The 14986-nt window shown below is 35.1% G+C and overlaps 3 protein-coding genes across 4 annotated transcripts; 1 reads left to right on the top strand and 2 right to left on the bottom strand.

Moving 5' to 3' along the window:
• The first annotated feature begins 406 nt into the window (after positions 1-406).
• On the top strand, positions 407-3508 carry LOC132046898 (patatin-like protein 3). The gene is made up of 6 exons (XM_059437714.1): positions 407-706; positions 1820-2001; positions 2083-2266; positions 2382-2543; positions 2661-2963; positions 3078-3508. Exons 1-6 carry the CDS (start codon positions 521-523, stop codon positions 3300-3302), a joined length of 1242 nt encoding a protein of 413 aa, XP_059293697.1. The 5' UTR covers positions 407-520; the 3' UTR covers positions 3303-3508.
• A 265-nt stretch (positions 3509-3773) lies between these two features.
• On the bottom strand, positions 3774-9581 carry LOC132046899 (peptidyl-prolyl cis-trans isomerase CYP40-like). Of its 2 annotated transcripts, none has more exons than XM_059437717.1 (10): positions 9288-9581; positions 7590-8090; positions 7209-7296; positions 7042-7094; positions 6439-6543; positions 5242-5317; positions 4683-4720; positions 4510-4574; positions 4321-4419; positions 3774-4113 (listed from the first exon to the last, which is right to left on the bottom strand). In XM_059437717.1, the coding sequence occupies exons 1-8, from the start codon at positions 9456-9458 to the stop codon at positions 4521-4523; spliced, it is 1086 nt and encodes a 361-aa protein (XP_059293700.1). In that variant the 5' UTR covers positions 9459-9581; the 3' UTR covers positions 3774-4113; positions 4321-4419; positions 4510-4520. The 2 variants fall into 2 exon arrangements, with proteins under 2 accessions (XP_059293700.1, XP_059293699.1); XM_059437716.1 differs by having other exon boundaries at positions 4321-4380; positions 9288-9580.
• Positions 9582-10696: 1115 nt separating this feature from the next.
• Positions 10697-12260, bottom strand: LOC132046900 (peroxidase 10-like). The gene is made up of 4 exons (XM_059437718.1): positions 12024-12260; positions 11729-11920; positions 11449-11614; positions 10697-11218 (listed from the first exon to the last, which is right to left on the bottom strand). The coding sequence occupies exons 1-4, from the start codon at positions 12258-12260 to the stop codon at positions 10809-10811; spliced, it is 1005 nt and encodes a 334-aa protein (XP_059293701.1). The 3' UTR covers positions 10697-10808.
• Between the last annotated feature and the right edge of the window lie 2726 nt (positions 12261-14986).

Consider the following 14986-nt stretch of genomic DNA (forward strand, 5'->3'; position numbering starts at 1 on the left):
TTCCAATTAGTTCGGAAAATAATTATAATTTCAATTGGTTAAAGTGATCGAATAAAAGAAAAAAAAAGTACTTTAGGTATACTTAACAATCAGAATTGAATGGCAAGAGTATATTACAAGCATAAGTACAACCAAGAGTTTAGTAATACAACGACATAAACGAGGATGAAATTTCACATTTTAAAATTACCCAAAAGTCCGTAAACGAGGATGAGATAAGAGACTCTTTACATAAAGGAAAAAAAATAAAAAAAAAAAATAAAGCCAACACCGGATAAAATTACATGTGAAATAAAAGTGCTCATTCAAAGTAAGGACAAGAGGAAAGACTTTGATAAAGTCACTTGGCAAATATTACGCATCCAAGAGAGGCAATGGGCTATTATAAATACTTGCCTCCTACAAAGAGACGAATCACTAAGTTTTAGCTTTCTTCTTTTAACTAACATAAACCATTCTCCCTCTCTCCTCCAATTATACCAAAATACACACAGTAAACTTTTTTGTTAGGTAACTCAACATGGGGAGGATGGTTATTATAGCTGCAGCAATGGCTTTGTTAGTTACCCTTCAGGTTTTACAACCTCCATTAATGGCTTCTGCTGCTACCAAAGGAAAGATGGTAACAGTTTTGAGTATCGATGGAGGTGGTATTAGAGGAATTATTCCCGGCACCCTTCTTGCCTTCCTTGAATCCAAACTTCAGGTATTTATTATCAATCATCTATACTATATACTTCGTCCGTTTTATTTTATATAGCGGTATTCAACTGAACATTAAGATTAAAAATAAAAACTAAAAGGACACATTTTTCACATACCAAAAGTACACTTAAACTTTGTGACTTAAACATATCATGACAATTTTATTCCTATAAGAGGGTAAACACAGAGGCAGATTCAACAATTTAAAAGTTTCTACAACAACCTCAAATTAATATTACAATGTAATTGAGTTTAGTCAAATATTTAATAAATTTCTGAATATATATATATATATAGTCTAGGCAAAAATTGTTGGGTTAGTCAAATATTTAATAAATTTCTGAATATATATATATATATATATATATATATATATATAGTCTAGGCAAAAATTGTTGGGTTACAGGTTTTCCCGAATAAATAAGAGAATTCAAGTTAAAAGAGTTTTTAAATATATTAATCTCTGGCTACGTGCGTTGCACGTGTATCCCATGCTAATCGGTATAAATGTTTTAAAACGACATAAGTATTATTAGGCTATGTGCGTATTGTGCGAGTAACACTAAAGTTAGAGGAATGCAACTCATACTTATGAATGGTAACTGATATCTATTACGTATATCATTGCAAAGCACAATCATACTAAAAATTGCTATCGAATAAATTATACTGAAAGAATATCTTTTTTTTTTCAAGGGATGAAAGTTGAATTTTAGGAAGAACTAAAGTGCCACACCCATAGTAAGCCACGACTCTTTTTCAAGTTGAATTTTGGGAAGAACTAACATTTATTTATAAGTATTAGATTTTCTAGTCGATAACCAATATAGTTTGTAGTTGTGCACGGTCAACTACAATAATCTGCCAAAAGATACGGAAGTTGTAGTAAAATATGAGTTTTTTTATCCCTCCCTTTCTTTGTTTTGAATTTCCTTTCCAAGAATCTGAATCCTGACAAAAGTAATGAAGTCAAATGCTATTACACACGTCTAATGCTACAAAACATAAGCAACAATTTTTGCACCAACCAGCTATATCAAGCGGTGCCTTATAAAACAAAGTAAGTAATTAGTAGATTGCTTTCTTCTCTCATGAACTTATCTATGTATGCTAGGAACTTGATGGACCAAATGCAAGACTTGCAGACTATTTTGATGTGATAGCAGGAACAAGTACAGGTGGATTAGTAACCACTATGCTTACTGCTCCTAACAAGGATAACCGTCCTTTATATCAAGCAAAAGATATTTCCAATTTCTACATGGAGCATGGCCCTCAAATTTTTCCTCAAAGCAGGTTAAAACAGTGAATAAACCAGAGTTATTTTTTCCCTTTTTATTTTGCTTAATACTGAAGCCTAGTATTTTTATTATTCAGGCGTAGCAGCTTCGTGAGGAGGGTCACAAATTTGTTTGGAGGGCCAAAGTATGATGGCGAGTACTTGAGAACAATAATCAACTCAATATTAGGCAATCTTACAATGAAGCAAACGTTGACTAATACAGTCATACCAACTTTTGATATCAAACGCCTTCAACCAATTATCTTCAGTACTGCTGATGTAAATTTCTCTACCCTTAACCTAACAATAATTTTTTAATCTAAATATTATATGTTCTGTTGAAAGAACATGATGGAATATCGTATATAATTTATTCAAATTGATTTGTCAACAGGCAAAAGCAAATATCTCTAAGAATGCGCAATTGTCAGACATTTGCCTTAGTACCTCGGCCGCACCCACTTATTTCCCAGTGCATTATTTTGAGACCAAGGATGCTGAGGGTAAAATACGTACATTTGATCTTGTCGATGGAGGTGTAGCAGCAAATAATCCAGTGAGTAGCCGTTATATTTGCCAAATTAATCATATTGTCAGTGTACAAAAGTTAAATTTTATATCTTGCTGTTTATAAAATATTAGTATTGACATCCAATTATTTGACTCTATCTAGACCTTAATAGCAATAACACACGTTTCAAAACAAATCATGACGGGCAACTTCCAATACGAGGATATGGAAAATATGGACGGCAAGAAAATGTTGGTTCTGTCATTGGGCACGGGTACAGGCAAGCACGAAGAGAAGTATAACGCTACAATGGCTTCCAGATGGGGAATGCTAGGCTGGGTGTTCAACAATGGGGCCACCCCATTGATAGATGTTTATGGTGATGCAAGTGCTGATATGGTAGATATACACGTTTCCACCATGTTTCAGACCCTTGGCAGTGAGAAGAATTACATCAGGATCCAGGTAAAAATGTCTCGACTTTTCTTAGTATTTGTATGTTCAACAGGCAAGGAAAGTTTATTCAATATACCCGATGAAAAGAAATCAACTACAATTTTTTTTGTTTGATTGGTTCAGGATGATAATTTGACCGGCGAGGCTGCATCTATGGATATTGCAACCACAAAAAACATGGAGACACTTATACAAATTGGTAATGACCTATTGAAAAAGCCAGTGTCGAGGGTCAACTTAGAAACAGGCCGATACGAACCAGTTGTTGGGGAAGGCACCAATGAAGCTGCTATAGTCCGCTTTGCTCAGTTGCTTTCAGAGGAAAAGAAGCTCCGAATGGACAACTAAGAAAGTGCTTTCACACTTCACCCTCACTTGGGAAATACTCTTAGAATTTAACACACAATTCATTCAATGAATAAAAGACAAATAATTTATAAAAATATTCTTTTACCTTCAATAGTTAAGCTTCTAAACAGTATGCCCTGTTGTAATATCAGAATAAACCCTCCCAGGAGGAAAATAAAAGTTATGTAATTTAGTGTATTTTTTTTTTCATAAGCTCCTATCAATTCTAACATAGACCTCCTTGCTGCAATAACTAATATTTCAAACCGTGTCATAATATGCTCTGTCTGTTCTGGCCCGCAAAGCAAGAGCTTAGTGCACTGCCCTTTTATAGTAAGGTGCCAATTGATACATAACCTCAAGGAAGAACAGATTCATGCACAATTGAATTACAGCTCCTAGTAAATCCATAGCAAGATATAAAGTGAATCCAGATAAGAGTAATATTCCAAATTTAAGCGTGAGAAAAAATTATCCAGGAAACTAACTGTGTACTAGAGATATATTTGCTCATCAAAAGGTTAAAACAATATTCAAGTAAAGCTGAGACAAAGCGCTTCCGCTGAAGCCACATGTAACTAAGTTGGGTAATCCAAACATCCATATATATTAGAACGGAAAGATACTTTTTTCCTGCATTAAATTGCCTTTCCTTTCTGTACAAAACACGTTGAGGTATATTCAGTGCTATATATTTCGTATTCAACATAAGAATTCCCACTAGCAGAATTAGAAGTCAAGTCAAAAATCAGCTCAAACTTTGATTCACCATAGTTAGTTTTTGTACTCCATGAGAAGTTGAGAAAAAACCCTTAGTTTTTGTATTCCACGAGAAACAAACCCTGCAAGAACTCAAACAAGGGAAAAAAAAAGATCAATGAGATTGAAGGATATACAAAAAACTGACAGATTGATGTGATAGCCTAAAATAGAGAGAAAGAAGATGAAGTGGGAGCACCAGCAGTAGTAATGGTAAAACAAATTCGTTAATTGCAAGTAGCACATCAGAGCCAAATACCTGATTCTAGCTTGTTTGAGGCCGGGATGTAAACCTGCACCACTATATGTCTATTGTAATCTGTGCCAAAAGATTTAACTAACAAGTATTACTAACAGCCTGCATTTGATATCTCAGAGCATCATAAATTTTGGATAACTGATTGAAAAATGATTGCAGGTTGAGGGTTGAGGAAAGAATTCAGCATACCATTGGAAATTTTACTGAAACATTTTAGCATAACCCTTCTTCTCCTGGTCTAGTTTATAAGTAATCTGTTATAATTGTTAAAAATTAGAAAACATGTATTGTGTTTACATACTTGAAATTGCAAAAGGAAGTGAAGATGTTGCATCAAATATTTTGATCTGATAATGACTAACCTTCTTCATAGCAGCAGCCAGCTCCTTCTTTATCCCACCTGAAAGTAAAAATATAAGAAATAAGATCACACTTTCTCGGGGCTGATACTCAAGGATGTACCAAGACCAGAGGCGAAAGATATTTATTTCCTTTATTTGTACAAAATATAACCAGTCAAACAGAGTATAATGTGAAAACTCTATGAATATCTCTGAGGTATTTATATACTCAGTTTAGTCAAAACAGTATCTAACAGACACTTTTTCAGCTCCTCCTCCTTTTATGGATTAAAAGTTTTATTACCAGACGTAAAGGGCTTCTATATGCAAGTTTGGATATCCAAGTTACTAAGCCTGAGACTCACAGCTAAAGACTGCAACCTTGTTTGGCTCCTGAGAGAATCATCTAATAATACAACTTAAAATATATAGATGCACAGGTGGCCAAGAAGTAACACAGAAGAAAGTAAAAAGGGAACGGCAACACATGTACATAGTAGCAAAATATACTATTTATACTTCAACGTTTGCCAGAGGTTTTCCCCTTAAATTGTCAAAGATGAAATTGTACATCACTAACCATTGTTTGGCTCTAACTGCAGTGCCTTCTTAAAACTTTCAGCTGCTGCATCTATAGCATTCATTGCCACATATGCCTGAAATAGAGCAAATGACGGTTCAAAGTTTTGGAAATGTATAATACCCGGTACATTAAAGTATGAAGACACTAAGGTAGAAATGAATCAGTAATCCTACACCATTGAGAAGGCAAGCAGTAGAAAGAATTTTTTTTTTTTTTCCGATAACCATGGTGTCCAGGCAAGCTTACGAGCACCTCAACAAATTCCACAAGGTACCTGTTACCTCCAAACAACACAGGTACTGGTATGGGCTCTGGGGTTCTCATATGAGATGTATAAGGTGTTCATACTCATCCATTAGGATGTTCCCCCCTTCAAGAGCTCCGCTAGGATACTAACTTGCTTACCTAGCATTGAATTAGGTAGGACGAGTGTCCTACTTCATAGATAGAAAATGACTAGTCAGTCTATTATTTGTGGTAGCCCTAAGAGACCTTCTGTCTACCAAGGCTCGAACAGATGGGAAGAAATCACCTAGCGTTTTTATCTCCAGTAGGATTAGAAGAATATAACAGATATATTGCTATGAGCTGTTTAATGAGGATTAGCAGAAGGTGTCCAAGCTCAGATTGATTTATGCCAAATTTGTCATAAAATTAAAGTTTCACGGCAAGCCAAACTTCTGTTTAATGGATTAGAAGAGGATGCAGAACATGGGGTTGACAGAAGCTGTACTTGTGTTTGGCAACACAAAGCAGGGAATGTACTAATTATGCTCTGATATCTAACCGTATTAAATATACATAGCAAAGTGATATTCCAACACTAAAAGGAACTAACAAAATGCGAGACAAGCTTGAGAAAGGGACTTATGGTACAAAGCTCATATCCTAATGAAGCCTAATGACCTTCATCATGAAAGAAAAAAGTCAATTCCAACTAGGAAGAAATAGAAGGCAAAGGAAAAAGGAGTTTGTTTAGCCTATGGAAGATGAAGATTGGAAGGTACATTGAAAGTTATTCATTACATTCAAACTTCTAAGTCCAAGAACATTGAGGAGAATGATGTTAAAAGGCGCTCCTTATCATATTATATACTACTCGCTGTTCTCTTTCCATTTACAAATCAAGTCATGGTTTCTTTCCTTCGGGAAATCTAGCCACTTCGACTATATTTCATAACTCAAAACTCCAACCTGGCCTTGGCGGTAAAAAGCTTTGACATTGTCTTCTCCATCATAAATTGCAGCATCAGCATCCAACAATGCTCCAGTTAGATCTCCTAACTTCAGTTTACAGGCCTGAACAAGAATGTGAACATGAATTAGCTGAGCAAGACGAAAGCATATGCTACATAGTCAAGAATCAAGAACAAAGTCTAAATATTTATGTTTAATCAGTCTGAATATCCACGGTAAGTGAAAATTCAAGATGTTACAAAGACCATAGTACTTAAAATCAGAAATGAAGAAGTTGAAGGCATCACAGAAAGGAAAAAAAGAAGTTTAAGGCATCTCAAAGATATCTAGCTAACTAATAGAAATATTTGATGTTCTTCAATGCATATAGACTAAAACAAAGTTGCTTTTTATATATTTATATGGAAGTAATATTAACAAAGCTGATTTCTTCAGGAAAGTTATATCCTTAGGATATGTTCTACATCTCACCATAAAGCTCAGAGAAGAGACTAGTCCTTACTTTATGTAACTGAAGTCCTACTAAGGCCTACAAGATTCTAACCACAAGAAAATCATTATGTAACACCAAATAGTTGCAAGAGAATTTAGGTTACTCACAGAACTATTTGCAAGTATCTGGGACTTTGTCTTCCTCAAATATTCGCTTTTTGCTGTAGAATGAGGCAAATAATTCCATCAGACAGATGTGCTAGTTATGAGAAGCTCTAAATGATAGAAGCACAGCAAATCAGACAGTCATTTACAGCTGCAATTCGAAAGTTCACCTTCATCAATGTCTTCCTTATCCCAGCACAAGTCAGTATAACGAACAGCCTTCCTGTACTTTTTGATAGCCATCTTATAGTCTTCCTTCTGTCAATAACAAATATGAAGGTGACATACAATCTCACTTTGAAATAGACAAAATGAGCATCCAAGTCTTAGCACATGGATAAAAGACTACACAAAAGTAGAGAAGAAATGGTGTTACATTGAGTGATCTCTCTCTCTCTCTCATTTTATTTAGTTATGTTTTGCAGGAGATCTTATTTTTTGTTAAGAACAGGCTATCAATCAAAGCTAGTTTTGAAAACATATCTGTGTGAACTTATACAACAAGACAAGGTATACTTGAAACAAACAGGAAACACCCATTAAACTAATACCTTGTAATGTTCATTGCCAAAGCCTTTGATAGAGTCAACAGCATTTATCCACCAAGCAACCTCATCTGGTTTCACATCAAGATCTATTGGCCAATCAGGGTAAGTGTCACCGTCTTTAAAGAAGTTAATCGTGCCATCATCTGCTCCCTCTGGAATTTCTCCACAATCCTCTATTGTCACAGGAAGATCAGGAAAACCATCTTCACTTGTTTTACCATGTTCAATTGCACGAATCATCCCCAAACCCCTGATTACTCTTCCAAACACAACATTCTTTCCATCTAGAATATGTGCTTGAGAAGCGGTGATGAAAAATTGAGACCCATTTGTATTTGGACCAGAATTAACCATAGAAAGCATCCCTTTTCTTTCATGTTTAAGTTTAAAATTTTCATCTTCAAATGTCAAGCCATAAATTGATTCCCCACCAGTTCCGTTTCCAGCAGATATATCCCCGCCTTGTAACATAAAGCCTCTGATGACATGATGAAAGCAAGAACCCTGCATAGCAAACAACAATACAATGAATGCAATAAAAAAGCTAGAGGGTAGGTTAAAATGGAAAATCACATGCCAAGAATCAAATTATTGGGCCACTGAAAAATAGAGATTTAAATAGGATAAAGCATGAAGTAACAGAGACAGTTGCTTTAGAAGTTCAGCTATTCCAGAACAACCACCTAAAATTCTTGCTATCTTGGAAGTTTTAAGTGTTATTCTCAGCAATCAGTCCTCATTCTCCCATATTATATCATCACTGGCATTACAAAGTTTGAAAATTCCAGAATACCATTTTGTATAACCAACGTGAACTGACGGACGATGATCCAATTCCCCACCCTGGGTGAAAATCGTTTCCATATGTGCAACCAGACTTTCTTTCCTCCTTTTTCATATATATATATATATATATATACACACACACTTGCTTGGTAGCTGAGAATGTTGATTAACAATCCATGAAGTTGTGGGATGAGCCCCATTTTCCTTTATTCTTTCCCTAAGCTTAATAATAAATTCATATACACTAATTCCTTGTGCAACTATAAAATAACACGGAGAAACAACAACAACAAACACATTACCAGTTTAACCTCACGGGTGGGGTTTGGGGAGGGTAGAGTGTACGCACACACGATTCATAAATATCAAACAGAGTGATACATACTGCTATTTTCAAGTAAATTAGTATTAATGTCTAACCAACATAAACTCGGACAATATCGACACGCAGCATGCCCTAATCTGACTCATCAACATAGACAACATAAACATAGATTACAAATAGGAAACTAAAAAATTAGGAACAAAGAAAAACTAAAATACACCCAACAAAAACAACAAATCTACAAAATAAGCCTCAATTTCAAACTAGTTGGTATTCCACTGCATGAATCATCAATATAACCATATACATTCCTCTATTAGGCCCATTTCATTCTACAAAACTCACTTATTTGCGCGTTAAGGGAAAAAAAAAAAAAACGCGTAGGAAAATGGAAAAACAAAATTAAGTAAAATAGTTTGAAGTCTAACCAACATCAACCCGGACAATACGAACACATGCAACATGCCGTAATCTGACTCATCAACATAAACAAAGATTACAAATAGGAACAAAAATACACCCAACAAAAACTACAAATCTACAAATAACCATTTACACTTAGGAAAATGGAAAAAGAGAATAATAAGGACCTTGTAATGGAGAGGAACACCAGTGTGAGGTCCAATGCCTTTTTCACCAGTACAAAGAGCTCTAAAATTTTCAACAGTTTTAGGAACAATGTCTTTGTAAAGTTCAATCACCATTCTTCCTTCAAGTTCTCCACCAATACTTATGTCCAAATAACACTTTGGATTCACCATTTTTGGAGAAATGTTTCAATGGAAAAAACACAAAACCCTTGGGAGTTTTTGAAAGAGCGGTTTATGCTACTGTAGCATGCGCTTTTGTTGCTTACTGTCAATTACAGTGGAGTGTGGAGGAACTGCTGTTGTGGGCCGAGCCCATGGGCCCACTAATAAGCGACTAAGGCCCATTTGCTTTCGTAATGCCAGCTGTCCAAGTTGGCAGTATTAATAGCGCCAAATGCACTCTGCTTTTTGTTCTATTCTGTCGCTCAATAACATTTCGCATCCTATGTGAAAATAAAATTTGGAGAAAAGATTTTTTTTTTTTGTTTTTTGCAAATATTATTTCTTTGTGCTGATGATCAAGAACTTAATTTGAAAATTATGAAAAAGATTTCAATTTTTTTTTTTTTACCGTAGCAAAATTGGTCCATGAAAGCATGATCGCTCAACCGTTACAAGTTTGGGATTGGGAACCACTCCTTTTTTATTTCAACCCATCTAAAAATTAGGCTAAAATATGTCCCCAATTGATCCATGAAAAATTTTGTCAAAATATTTTCAAAAAGATATTTTTTATTTATTTGATATGTTGTATATAGCCAATGTAAAGAAAAAATATATTTTATTAGGTACTTTAAAAAAATTATCAAAAACAAACAAAAAAATTAAAACTTAGTACTAATAACAATTGGGTGGGTTCGGTTATGATCCGCTTTTTAACCCATTTCAGCTCCAATACTTCTGGAGGGGTCAATTTAAGAACTCAGCTCATTTTAACCTGCCTATTTCACACCCTCAAAGACAACGATAAAAACAACATTTAGTAAGGGCTAAGGATTGTTATCTGGCATTACTAGCAAAAAAAAACATTTTTCATGTGTAAAACGAGAATTTATATATCGTACACGTCGTTATCTCGATCCTTCGTGAACTTCCGCAATAACGAACATGCTAAATGGATTTATTTATCATAAAGGGATTTGTTATTCCTGACCTGTTGCACCTTAATTGTTATTTGAACAAGTAAAAGTTCTATCTTGGTCCGAGTGGGGATAGCTCTGTTCATGTATTGTGTAACAATTTTGTTCAAAGACAACCAAAAGTATTTGCTGCTGTTCTTGTATCTGTTAGTTCATGTCATGGATTGTGATATGTTGTCTCCACATAAGTTGCACATTTGCCCATATCTGCATACTGCATTCCAGGTTCTTGTATCCATATAACTTAGTTCCGGATTAAAGCAATGAAAATGTGACAGCGAATTACTTTCTACTAAATCCAAGATGGTTTCTTATGCTATCAAACATTCATTGAAGATATGTTATTAGCTAGCATAGCTAATAATCTCACAATCCAGACTTTCTAATTCACCAGCCTACAGTTCTTTCTGATCTCTCCATTTTGTCCTGTTAGAACACCTATTTTGGTTACCTTTACCATTGATGCTGCAAACTCCTTAGAGAAAAGATAAGGATTCTTGCTGTAGGTTGAAACCAGTGCAGTAGTTGTTTTGTCACTCATGAGAGCTTGGTCTGATTCAAGAAGCCCTGAATTGTTCATTAGGTTCTTGTAATATACATTGTCAAACTTGTTGCTTGTGACTGCATCTAAAGGGGCCAAGTTGGAATCTGAATCATTTTGGTTGGGACAAATGGTTCGTAGATTGCCTAGCGATGATGAATCCAGTGTTGGATCAGGATTGCCTGATCCATCAAAATCAAACAGCCTTCGCTTGAACATGCGACATTGAGCAAATCCAATTGTGTGGGCACCTGCATCAAACATATGGATGATCAACTTTGTAAACGACTAATCTTGGTAATTGAGAACCAATTTCTGGGAAGAATTAAAGTTTGAGAAAAATCAGATTCCAGTATATGATGAATAAGCTCAATAAAATCTTGCAAGCAGCGCCAGGTTTCTTAGTTAGGAAAACCACAAGGCTCTTTTAGTAGGAAAAGTCCAGCTTAATTTATATGCACTAACAGTGCATATTTTTTACCTGAAAGCACTACGACATCTTTTAAATCAAGACCCTTAGAAACAAACTTTGCAGTAATGTTCTCTAAGGGCTCGAAAGGTGATGGAAGCTGAGTATTAGCTGCACTCTGACTTGCAGTAAGACTATCTCGACGTCCCAAGGACACTGACCAAAAGAGGCCTGCAGACTAAAAACATTTGTACAAATACAAGTTAGATCGATTACATAGTATCGAACAATTTGATAAGAATAAATGTTTAGGCAAAGTATATTATATACTGTAGATCAGGAAAATTCTTACAAGATAGATAGCTTCTCTAGCTGCTAGAGCCAGTATATCAGTACATGAAACTGTAGATGGGCAAGCTTTCTCTAAGTTAGCTTTTATTGCATCAATGACTTCAAATCCTCTGGCTGAATTTCGATTAGGAAGTGCATTCTTCTCTCCTGTGAATGTACTAGTATCATCAAGTAGCACTGACCCGTCGCATCCCTACACAACATAAACAGTAATTAGCATTACCTATATTCTTAATATATTGTTGCTTTTTAGTACTATAGTTTTTTGAATGCATAAAATGATTTCATCTGTTTACATTGACGAAACAGTCATGGAAGTGCAGGCGCAAAAGAGATGCAGCCATTCTAGTGTCATTTGACATAGCAGACCAGATGCCAGATTTAACAATTCTTTTGAGGTTGGGACAAGTGGAATCGTAATATTTGTAATCAAGTTGGCCATATACAAAGGAAGTGAGAAACAAGAAGCAAAACAAAGGGTAAGTTAAAAGCTTATGGATTTTTGGGTTCATGATTGGAGATGCAGTAAACATTGCTCTTTTCACTATAACATCAGGAGTAAGTAGTACTCGCTATTTATAAGTGCAGGATGAGGCAGGGCCACTAAGAATTAATTAAGAAGTCTCTTTCAGTTAAGATTGGTACTAATCCATGTGTCTTAAAAAATTATCAGCTGCTCTAGACTAAAATAAAGCAGTATGTATAGGTGAGTGCAGGATGAGGCAAGCCTTTTAAAATGAGCAAACTGATAGAAATAAAATACTTCACAAGTTGACATCTCTACTTCTGCGAGGCAACTGGAACTCATACATTTCTTTGGTAGTACAGTTTCTTTCTTCCTCCAGTTATTTAATATTTTGTCACACCTTTAAGAAACCATTTAATAGCATTAAATCATATGATGTATTTGACGAAGGACACACTTTTTGTGTAATAGTTATCGGGCCAACAGTAAACGCTGGGTAGCCAAGTGCGGAGCGGTGAAAGAATCTGAGTAGTATATCCCACCCCAAAATGAGCGCTCTCCTATTCTGACTCCCTTGGCCTCAGGTAGCATAGTTGAGACAAATGACGAGTTCTCTGCCCTTAATGGAATGGAGCGACAATTTTTTTTTTTTTTTTTTAAAGAATTCAAGAGAAGGTCATGGCGAGACGAGCCATTTATTATTACAATAGGTGTCAAGTGGAAGTGTAGTTATGTATCATACATGCAGCTGAGGCCTTCTAATAGACTGGTAGACTTGAACTTGTTCCTTCATAACCTTATCGATTCGATCAGACATTCACCATCTATTTTCGTAATCTTTGACAACATGAAAAAAACCAAAAGCTCTTCCCTCCCTCTGTATCTATCCACGGGACAGAAGTCAAAGCCTTTCGGTGTCCCCTCAAGGCATTGGGCCTGACAATCACTAGCCAATATGCTTTTTTCTGATCATGCTTTTCTTCGTTCATGGTTTAATTATCTTTTATCTCTCCCTCAAACGAGTAATTAGCAACTATATTGCCTTTTTGTAGTAATAAGGCTAGAATTGCGAAGAGTTATTGCCTTCTTGGTTTTCTAAGGTGATAAATATTCTAGACCAATTTATTTTTGCGAAGTAATAGATAAAAGGCATCAGAAGGACTGAAGGAGTATTAGTAAACCGTGCTCGAGGATTTTCGTTCTAGTCGTATACCAAAGTAGCAACTCAAAGTACCAGAATGCAATCTTGTACATAATTAATAAGTGCTCCATCTAAGAGGACTTCAATAAATGTTTTGATCGGAAAGGGGAAAAAATAAAGATGGTGGAAGAACCTAAAACACTAGTGCACATTAAGAAACTCTTAGCAGCCCCTGCACTACACTATCTAGTGGTAACTATATATGAGGAGTGACGAATGCCAGCAATAAGGAGGTATTAGTGCTCGAATTGAACAACTACTGGAAAATCTACACTAGCTACTTGCTGACAGTCGAATTGTTTAAGGGGCAAAGGTGCAAATATGCCCCTCAACTTTGATATTTAGAGCAGATATACCCCGTTAAAAAAGTGGTGTATATATACCTTTGCCGTTACAAAATAGTGCAAATATATTTCTGCCCTTACACAAATAGTACAAAATGCAAATATACCCTTTTCATTAACGGAAATTTTTTAAAAAAATCATTTAACTTATTTTTTAATTAAAAAAATGTTATGCGGCTTTTAAAAAATAGTCTACCCATTTTAATTCAACTTGGATAATTTATGCATAAGTGGGACTTGCATGACATGTCAATCACTCTGATCAGAAAACAAATATTTTTTGAGTACTAATAAGAAGGAAGAAAGAGTGCTGCATTGCTGTCATATGTTTACTGATATCGACCTTGTATACAAAAAAAAAAAAAAGAAACAAGTACCTAGAGTTATTCAGATTTACAGAACCTCTAATATTACAAAACTTTTTAATGTCTTTAAAAAACAAATTATTGAAATATAGATATAGAGTACTATTCAGATAGACAAACTCGATTAGTTTGAGACGTAATCAATTAATTGATTGATTTATCCTCGACTAGCTATAACTACTGCACTTAGGTTAGCTAAGAATATATAAATAAGAGCACATTTTTTCAAATAGTGCAATTCTAGTCATCATCTGTGAACAATGAATGTGGTCCGTGCTGCGATAATCCAATGAACAATGTGTGGTTAACGAAATTAATCGTCTACTGGCAACAATTAAGTAAATTACAATTGTTGTCTCTATCTTGTTTTTAGGGGATTAAAATGCATTAATCCATATCCTCTTCGTTTGCAAGTCAACTACAATATTCTGATGGTCCACTGCCAAGCCCAGAAACCAAATATACTGCAGCGTATTGGTTTGCCGGCACACGAACATGTTTTTTTAGATTCCTTTTAAAAAAAGTGATAAGTGGTGTCCTCTGATTTGGACATGAATCTACAATCTTTAGACATCAAACGTATTGCAAATTGAAAAGAAATTTGGGGACTTGTGTAATGAATAAAAGTTTGAAACAAAAATCCTAAGACTTGACGCTAGCCAAAACTTCCTATAAGCATAACAATGATGGATGTAACACGAATTAACTTAACTACCTGATTGGCTGTTCTTGTTTCTTTTATAGATCCGGTGTTCTGTCCCTCTTGTTTTTCTTCAATTTCACTTTAGACAGTTGTAATCTGTATTTGTTTTGGTTAGTGATACGTCTTGCAATGAGCAAGTTATTAAGACTATATACATAGTTTTAAACCTATATAATGTCC

Source organism: Lycium ferocissimum, chromosome 2, assembly GCF_029784015.1.
Source record: "Lycium ferocissimum isolate CSIRO_LF1 chromosome 2, AGI_CSIRO_Lferr_CH_V1, whole genome shotgun sequence".
NCBI classification, from domain to species: domain Eukaryota; kingdom Viridiplantae; phylum Streptophyta; class Magnoliopsida; order Solanales; family Solanaceae; genus Lycium; species Lycium ferocissimum.